Genomic DNA, 9,421 nt, shown 5'->3' on the forward strand with positions numbered 1-9,421 from the left:
TGTGTGTCTGCCTGTCAGTAAAAAATACTGTTAATCAAAATGGAAAATAGGACTAAAGCATGCAGGTACCAGACACACCACCTCACTATACCACAAGTAGGGGAGAGCTAGCGGAGATCTTTCTAGCTAAAAATGTTAGCCTCAGCCTACAAGAAGGCTGCCAGCTGGTGCAAACAACTTACTCCTCTGCTAACCAAAAGGTCAGCGGTTTGAATCCTCCTCAAGGTGCCTTTGAAGAAAGATCTGGAAACCTGTTTCCAGAGGTCGCAAGCACTGAAACCCCTAAGGAGCACAGTTCTCCTTGACATACACGGGTCGCTGCCGGTTGGAATTGACTTGAGAGCTTTCTCTCCAAGATGAGCCTAGTATAAGGTGACCAGATTTTAACATTGGTAAAGCGGGACACCATTGATAAAACTCATATCCTGCAAAATAGCCACGTAGCAGCCAAAAATCGTATACCCTAGCTTGTCGTGCATTCTTTCCAAAAATCGGACTTTTAAAAAATGCCACGTGATGCGGGACAAATTATTAAAAATCGGGACTGTCCCGCCAAAAGCGGGATTTCTGGTCACCTTAGCCTAGTATCAACCAACTCAAAACGAAACTCACTGCGATCGAGTCCATTCAGAGCCATGCAAACCTATAGGACGGCATAGAACTGCCCCTGTGGAGTTCCAAGGCTAGAGCTCTTTGTAAGAGCAGAAGCCTCATCATTCTCCCTCAAAGTGGTGGGTGGTTTTGAACTGCCAACCTCGCAGTTAGCAGCCTAACTATGCCACCAGGATGCCTAGTGAGTGGAAATGTAAAAGGGCAATGTTCCAAAGGATTGCACTCAACCTCTAGCTTTGATTTGATAAGCAGCCCTGTCTCTAGAGACTAGCCAAACGAAAAGCAAGTGGCATGTCCAGCCCGGTAAAAAAGAGCTCACTCTTCTAATTATGACACTGATACGCTGCACAGCAGGGCCAGGGGAACAGCAGAGCCTGAGGAAGTGGAAGGCGTTGCTCAGTCCTGCCTTTGGTTGGATATCCTGATCCATTGAAACGACATCACCTGTAAACAAGACAGAAAGAACCCCCGGCACGGCTTCCGTTCTGGTCTGTAATCTCTGTAATGACCGCCCTGCGTGGGAATTACGATGGCGCAGTGTGGCAGCCATCAGCCCCTGTGGAATAAATACATGGTTGCAACAAAGCGCTCATTAATATTATACAAAATTGGAGCTTCCACAAATTTAGTAATTGCCAGTGGCTTTTTGCTCTCTCTCTTTTGTCCAAGCCCCTGCTTGAAATCCAGGTTCAGCAACAAAGATCATTTGCATATGCTAACCAGGCCAGCAGAGACATGCATTCCCTCTGGTTCCTGGCCTGAGTGGGAAAATCTGTTGTTGGCCGTGGGGTCACCATGATACAGGGCAGTTAACCTTGTTTTTTAATTTCCAGGCCACGGTCACTGGTCTACTACTACTAAGCCAGGTCTGTAGGAAATTAAACTTACCTGTCTTTTCAGCTACTTCTGAGCTGTGCGCATGTGTGGTGCTCATGTGCTTGTGTGCATGTGTGTGCGTGCATATGTGTGCTCCCAGTGTTGAAGAAGGAACCAAGAATTTAAGTGGACTTTTAAGTTTTAAAGAAGATAGGCATGTCAGGGAGATTGCTTAGGTTAGCTCTTAGGAAAATAAATTTTGACCTAGAAAAAATTGTGTAAGATATTGAAAGACAGGAAGAGCCCCACGCCTCTTTGGAGATCTGGAGAGCTGACCAGCCAACACAGGCGGCTAGGGGCATCTTTCCCGGTCTGCACACTCTCCAGTGTCTCCATCTCCCCGGGAACCATGCAGAGCGCCTCACCTTGACTTTTCCAAAGCTTCCTTTGGGGATGAGAACCTTGTAGCCGTTCACCTCCACTGAGAGCTCCTTTACCCAGGAGACAGCCGAGCCCCCTCGGTGTTCGTTCTTGGCCTCCACGCTGAAAAAGGGCAGGCTAGAAGTCTGCAAGCACTGCCGGGCCAACAGGTAGGCACAGGAACCTTGGAAGTGGAAGAGGAAGCCGTCGAAAGTGTGGTAGTGCGGCTCTCCAAACACCACGCACGTGCTCGTTTCCACAGGGCTGCAGTAGAAGAATTTGCCCTTGGGCTCGCACATCTCATAAGGGCTGCAAGAGGCCTCCTGGCAGTAGATCTCATTGTTGAAGTCCAGGCAACGGCACTTGATGGTGCAGTTCAGGTCATCCCAGAACACATCTCCTCGCCGAAGGAACTGTCCTGGGGAATAATGACATTGAGCCAACACTTACTGAGCACTTACCCTCGGTGCCAGCCATGGGGCTAGATGCTTAAGCTGCCTTGTGCCTTTTAATCCACACAAGAAGCCTGTCAGGTAGGTAATGCTACCCCCGTGTTAGAAATGAGGGAGCCAGGGCTTAAAGAAAGTTGGGAAATAAACCCAAGATCACTCAGCAACTCAGTAGGGAGACCAGGATTCAAAGTCAGAGCTGTTTGAAAGCCAAATATAAGCTCTTGTATTATTGCTTGTATGACTTGTGATTAAACTATCGCCCCATGAAAAGACAGATGGTCTTTAGTCCACGAAAAGGGAGTCATTTCCTCCCTCCCAGGAATGGGAAGAAGGGTATTCAGAAAGAAGACCAAGGTCACCCAGGTAATACAGCAAAACTATCTGCTTATTCATTGGCTCAACTATTTGTTCATTTGTTTATTCATCCAACAAACATTTGTATCAGAAAAGGTGAATGTCATGAGTCAAGAGTCTGATACACAAGTGTAAATTGCAGGTGCCCCTGGAAGATTCCAGGAAGAGCCAGCCTTTGACTCGGCACCTTCAGAAATACCTTTTGCTCTGCACTGGGGCCCTGCCTTCAAAGGCACATGAAGATGCTGCTTAAAAAACTACACACATTGTCCTCTCTCTCAGTCTGGGCCCTGTCCAAGTCTCTCTCTTTATTCACTTGACAGAATTAGTTGACAAATATAGGACAGTAAGAGAAAGAAGAAAATTGGAAAATAGTTTTAAAGGATGTGCTAATTTTTTTAAATAGGCGATTACATATTCCATAGCCATTCAGTCTTGAATAAGTTAATGTTCCTAAATAAATGACACTTTCCCTGCTGCCTTGAATTTTAAAACTTGGTATCTGATAACATCAACTGTCTGTTGAAATGGGTGCGTGTCAAGGCTGAAGGCGGAGTTCTAGTTGTTGGCTGGGGTTGGACCCAAGAGAACTGAGCCCATAGTCACAGTTCTGTGATCAACTACCAAGGGAAATGACTTAACTTTCAGGTGCCTCAGTTTCCCTTCTCTGTAAAATGGGGACGGCACTCTTTTATTCATCCCTGTCTCATGGGAACAGAGATGCTATCAAAAGCTAGCACATGTTGGGAGCGGTGGAAGCACGTGTAGTCTGAAGAGAAAGGTATCACAGATATCCGGTAAGTAGGGTTGTGTCCTGGAATGACTGTTATCTGGAAAGAGTTGGCTTAAATTCCTCAAGTGTTTCTACAGCCAAGACCCTGGTGAACAGCCCCAGGCTGCAGGTTAACGCACACCCCAGTCCTTTCTATACCTGCCCAACAGGAATGATTATGTGTCAACAGCCAGTGGTTTCCTATCCATTGAGAATAGGGTCCCCAAATGGGATAGCGGTTTATTCACATCCCCAGTAGGCTGGATGCATCCATCCTTAAGGCAAGCCCCTCCATCCTCAGCGCTCTTTGGCACTGGGCCAGGGAAGGCGGCGGCTATTGTAACAACCTCCACTTGGTACAATTTCCAGTCTCCTTTTTTTCAGGCTTCCAATAACTGAGAGGAAAATGTCTTTCAATAGAAGGGTTTGGACCAAAAGGTAGACTCTCTGAGATAATTTTGTTTGTGAAACGATGATATAATAAACCAGCTTTATACAACACTTCTTCTGCTATAACCCAGGCCAGCTCCCAATCTCATTAGATTGATATATGCCCAGTGGCACATACAAATGCACAGCAGCCTGAATAAGGATATTGAATTTGTCCTGTCTATGAAACCCAAACCCATAACTCAGGAGCAAAGAATGAAGTCAAGGGGGCAGTGCGGGGTGGAGTGGGGGGGGGACTTAGTACACAGCTGGCCCCTGGCCAATTGCACAGCTCTGCCTGCCAATGGATCCCATTATCATAACATTTCATTCTCAGGACTCAGGTGAGAGGGCCTCACCAGGCGGGCACTAGACTGCAGAGCCACAAGCCTGTCAGCTCTGTGATGCTGGAACACAGCAGGAGAGGCATCCCTGTAAGAGTCTGTAATTTATCAGCCACCTAGTCTGGACCAGAAGGACCCTGGCACATTGGCTGATAGCATTCACAGACCTTAAGGAATACTACATTTAAGGGATGCGCCATCGCTGATATCCCAATATGCTTTGGAATTTGAGTCTCTCCTCCTCGGTTTAATACCAGCTTAGCTCCAAAACCTTTACTTGCTATTCTGAACATCAGGGACTTTACAGAGTCAGCAAGGCAAGGGTGCTCAGGCAGGCTGTCTTCCCAAATGACTGTGTCTGTTAAGTCTGACCACAGGGCATGGCATGGTGGCAGAAAGCCGGGGCACTTCATACCAGGAAAATGTGGGCTTTTCGGCATAATCAACAAAGTGAAGTTGGGTCAAGAGCGATGCTGGAGCTTTCCAGGGCTGGTGAGGTGTGCGAACCAGCGAGTCAGGGTTTCTGTCAGATGAGGGAGACTCACCCTCACCCTAGAAACCCCAGCCCACTACTTGGCCCAGAGTCTTCCTCTGTCTTTCCATAGCCCCCTGCACTCACAGCAAACAGACCAAAAACCCACTGCCATGGAGTCGATCCCGACTCATGGCGATCCTGTAAGACAGACTAGACCTGCTTCTGTGAGCTTCTGAGCCACTGATTTTTATGGGAGTAGAAAGCTCTGTCTTTGTTCCGTGGAGTGACTGGTAGTTTTGAACGACTGACCTTGTGCTTAGCAGCCCAATGTGTAACCATTAAACCACCAGAGGCCCTACCCTGCACTAGTGTCTACTATGATAGAGCTCATGCTGTGTCATCATTGGTCCTGTGACTGTCCTCCTACCATGGTAGTGGCATCAGACACTGAAGCACCTTCATCTCCAGCACTTAACAGAGTAGAAGGTACCTATCTGGGGCGCTCAGAGTATTCAATTGGGATGGATGGATGGATGGATGGATGGATGGATGGATGGATGGATGGATGGATGGACAGTTGGATGGATGGATGGATGGACAGATGGATGGATGGACAGATGGGCATTTGATGATTCCCTGCTTTTAGTTATTTCCACCCCTGGAAGAAGAAATAGTAACAGAAACTGTGTTTTCTGAATAGGTTTGGAGTCATAAGCCATAGTCATTTCCTAATCTCGGGTGCTCCTGTGAGCATCCTGGGTGGCTTTGTACAACCAAGGAAGTTTTGCTCATTCAGAGAAAGCGCTGTGTAAAGCAAGCCTGCTGTCACTTAATGACAGCTTGTTCACCAGAGTCCTAATGCCAATAAAGCTTGTTCATTAGAGTCCTAATGCCAGCTTTGATTCGCCACAAATGCTTAGATGTTTTGAGGCTGCTGGGAGGCTTTTAGGACAGAAGCTACCCCAAAGAATATCGTGCTTTTCTTTCTTCCTTTCTAGTTGTGCTGGTTTACCCTCCTAGGGACTTGGCAACTGTCCCGATTCACCCACTTCTGTGGATCAACAAGGTGCAGATGGCAAAGCGAGAGGAAAGATGAGCAGAGAAATTTAAAGAGGGGAAATGGCAAAAACAACAACAAAAATACTGTTAAACAGGAGGGCCTCCGTCTGTCCCTCCGGCTAAGATATCACTCAGGATCCTGGTTGACTTTGGCGAGGCTCAGAACAGGGCGCCGTGCGCAGAACCCAGGCAAGGACTTAGAAACCCACAGCGTAGCAAGTGCAGGGTATCAGCTCCTGGTGTGACAAATCTGCATGCTAAAATTACCTTGATCTCCATTACCCAGCTGAGAGATGGCATCAGGAACAAGTCCGCCCCCGTGGCTTAAAAGCCTGCCTGTCAATCTCCACTGGGCGAACTCAGCTTTGCCAGAGAGAAGAGGAAACGCCTTTACCTCTCGAGGTGCAGCCATTGGCTGGGTCAATTTCCTTCCCGTCAACTTTGAATGCCCAGCGGCCTGGAACGTTGACATTTGTGGTCTCTTGGATATTCACAATATCAGGGGTTCTTGACCCCGGGAGGCTGAAGAAATTGGTTAGGTTTCCACCATTAAATCCTGCCTGGAGCACAAGATAAGACAAGTCTTCTGAGCACACACACCACCCACTTGAGTTCACTTGCCCAAATGCCCTGCTTTCACACTCTCACACACCTGGGGGGGACTGGGAACGAACCAACATTCGAGCTGAGCAAACCTGCGTGGTCCGTGCCCAACCTAGCCAAGGTATCCCAAATAGGCACGACTGGCTTCTCGGCCCACTTAAAGGCCAGACAAACGGCTCCAGTTAGAAGCTGAGGGCAGCCCCTACAACATGCTGAGCAACATCAGCGCAGGGTGCCGTGCTGTGAAGGCGGGCAGGAGGGAGAGGGAGCACTACTTACCTGTGCCATCACTCCGCCCAGACCCGTCAGAGGATCCCCACCACTCGCCGTCCCAGTGGTCCAGTTGATTTCATAATAATTGAAGAGTGTGAATGTGTAGGAGCCATCAGACACCAGGACGGCCTGGAAGGTGTTCACCTACGATGGGTAGGAATGGGTGTTCTGACTCAGCTTCCCAGGAGGCCCTCTTGCCAACAGTGGCTGCCCCCAGCCTGCCCCCTCCCAGCGCCCAAGCAGCTCAGAACAGATCCACCTGGCCCTCAGATCTGCCTTCTCTCTGACTCTGTGCTTGCTTACAGGGGGAGAAGCAAAACTTGCAGGGGGCTGTGCATCTGAAAGAGAAATTGTTTGGGAGGAACCTCGTGTCTGACTCAGCGCCTAGAGCCCTGACTTCTCTGCAGCAGCGCGCTGAGGGCTTGCGATGGCGCCAGAGCGCCTATAGATGGCAGCATGAGAATAAGCTATGGGAAGCGGCAAGCACCTGTCCCCAGAGCTCTGCTCCCCAGCAAGCCCATGCTAGCTGCTGTATGTAACTCAAGTGGGAATAAGGATTGTGTCGGCCTGGAGAACACTGCTCATCTGGATGAGATGGCTCCCCCTTTTAGAATAGGAGCTGGAAAGCTTTTTACAAAAGCGCTTCGTGGTGAGAAATTGCTCCTCTAATTGAGCGTAATTACATTACTTTATAGCTGCAAAATTCTCGGCATTCAGCCGTACTTCCACCCAACTTTGAGACACAGGCCTCGTGTGTGTGTGTGTGTGTGTGTGTGTGTGTGTGTGTGTGTGTGTGTCCTGGTCCCATCTTGTAGCAAGGAGCTCTGAGGGACTTGAACTGCTGGAAATTCCGTCGTGACCCAGGAGCAGAAAGTGGGACCCGGCCCAGCGCTTCCAGACGGTCTCAGTGCATGGGCATTATAGACCGTCTGAAGATGTTAAACTGCTTTAGGACCAAAGCTGGGAGTTCACTGCCTCAGAGGGCACCCTGGCCCAAGGAGGGTCTAGCTTTAGTCCTGTGTGACCAGGACTTTGCAGCTGCCCCTTGGAGCTGACCCTGCTCATGACCTGATAGCCATGCAGCGCTGTTTGCTCCCTCACCCCTGCGTCCCATTTTCTGCTTTGGTTGACCAGGCCAAAGAATGAAGGCCTATACCCGGGCAGCTGTATCCCAAACGCCATCAGCGTGGGCAGAACAGTGCTTGAGGAGGAAGCTCGGGACAAACGGGGCTTTTCTGTCCTTGTGCCCCGTCTCCCTCCCTGAGACTGTCTGGGATGGGGAGGTTTGGGGCCTCGAAGATCCTCTGCCCCAGTTTGATTACACAGGATAAGGATTTGGGTCTTCCTCTGGGTCTGGCAGAAGGTCCAGCAGGATGGTATCAGGCAGCTGGGGAAAGTGCTGGGTTTGAATGGGGAAAGGTCAATGTAACTTCTCCTTTTAGCTCTGTTTGTATTTAAATTGCCTGAAAATGCGTGCCAAGGGGTCCGTTTCCTCCCTGTTAAAGTTGAGATGATGCTTATCATGGGGCGTTTTTGTGAGGGTTAACTAATGAGCCAGCATCGCCAATCACAGCGCCCAGTGCCTAGCAAAACCCAAACCAAACGCCCTGCCAGCGAGTCCATGCCGAGTCAGTGACCCTGCAGGACAGCACAGAACGGCCCCTGAGGGTTTCCCAGCCTGTAAATCTCTATGGGAGCAGAAAGCCTCATGTGGAGCCACTGGGGATTTCAAGCTGCTGAACTTGTGGCTAGCTGGCAGCCCAATGCATAATCCACCATGCCACCGGAGCTCCTGGTCAGCCTTCCCCCCTCCCTCTCCCGTCCATCTCCCCCTCGCCTCTCTGTTGGCTTTCTACGAGATGTTCTTCCCTGAGCACTGTCTCACGAGTAGAATTCTTGCTCTCCGTGTGGGAGCCTCTCAGGGTTCTTCACGCACAGGTGTTGCTATGATGCCGTGCACCTGCCAGTGGGGAGCTGCTAGGTGGAGAACGGTTAGGGAAAAAAGGCCAATCAAAATGCTTTGGATCTCAACAGTCCGATCTCCCCGTGTCTGGGGTTGCCAGGATGTGGGGGCCGCCTAGACGGCAGCCAACCCCCACCATTCCTGAAGCACAGAATTTACTTTGCCTGATGTCATTCGGAGGACCATGGAAACCTGGGGTATGTTTTCTCTTTGTGCATGAAAGAGGAAACCTGGGATAACGGGAGCTGGATGAGGCCGGCCAACGAAGGACTCAAGGCCGGTGGACACTTGGCAGCCCCCAAGCCTCACCTTGCCTTCTTCTCCAAGGAGCTCAGGGCACTTAGCCATTGCCTTGTCCATTCACCCTCATAGAAATGGCCTCCACAGGATAATTACCTAAATTGTCTTGCCATTTTTACTGCTGGTGGAAGTTTGTTTGTTTTGTATTGTAAAGAGTGGTGGTCAGCATTTAAGGGGCATTTCTTCTCTGCCCCCTCCCACAACCCAACACTAAAATGTATTGGTTGCTGGCGTCCTGCATCTAACTCTGTAAGGTGTGAGGCTTAATGCACATAAAGCATCAGCGGAGGAGGCTCATCGTCCGTAACGTGACAGACGGAAACGTAGGGCTTCTTGAGCAGTTCTTTCTAGCCAACGGCCCACTCTTTCAACGTGTGTCTTCTCTTCCACAAAAGCTCTTAGTGGTAAAATGTTTCTTGTGGCTCTGGCCAGAGGTGCTAAAGCACAATGTGCTTACTGGGTTGCAGTTATGAACTGCAAGCCCAGCCCCTCCCCCATTGCCACGGAGACGGAAAGACAGATGGAAAGTGAAGGGGGCGGGGTGTGGGG

The 9,421-nt window shown here is 49.7% G+C and overlaps 1 protein-coding gene across 2 annotated transcripts in view; it reads right to left on the reverse strand.

The window, feature by feature from the left end:
- The window catches only part of LOC101663479 (tubulin-specific chaperone cofactor E-like protein), a 171,084-nt gene that overhangs the window by 67,176 nt on the left and 94,487 nt on the right, over positions 1-9,421 (reverse strand). For both annotated transcript variants that reach the window (XM_045295117.1, XM_004716269.2), the window contains 3 exons: positions 6,616-6,753; positions 6,128-6,293; positions 1,854-2,266 (listed from right to left, as the gene is read on the reverse strand). In XM_045295117.1, coding sequence (XP_045151052.1) covers positions 1,854-2,266; positions 6,128-6,293; positions 6,616-6,753 — 717 coding nt within the window. The remainder of the gene's footprint in view (positions 1-1,853; positions 2,267-6,127; positions 6,294-6,615; positions 6,754-9,421) is intronic.

The sequence above is a fragment of the Echinops telfairi genome, unplaced genomic scaffold (assembly GCF_000313985.2).
Source record: "Echinops telfairi isolate 266 unplaced genomic scaffold, ASM31398v2 ScPeMD7_5167;HRSCAF=5991, whole genome shotgun sequence".
Classification (NCBI taxonomy): domain Eukaryota; kingdom Metazoa; phylum Chordata; class Mammalia; order Afrosoricida; family Tenrecidae; genus Echinops; species Echinops telfairi.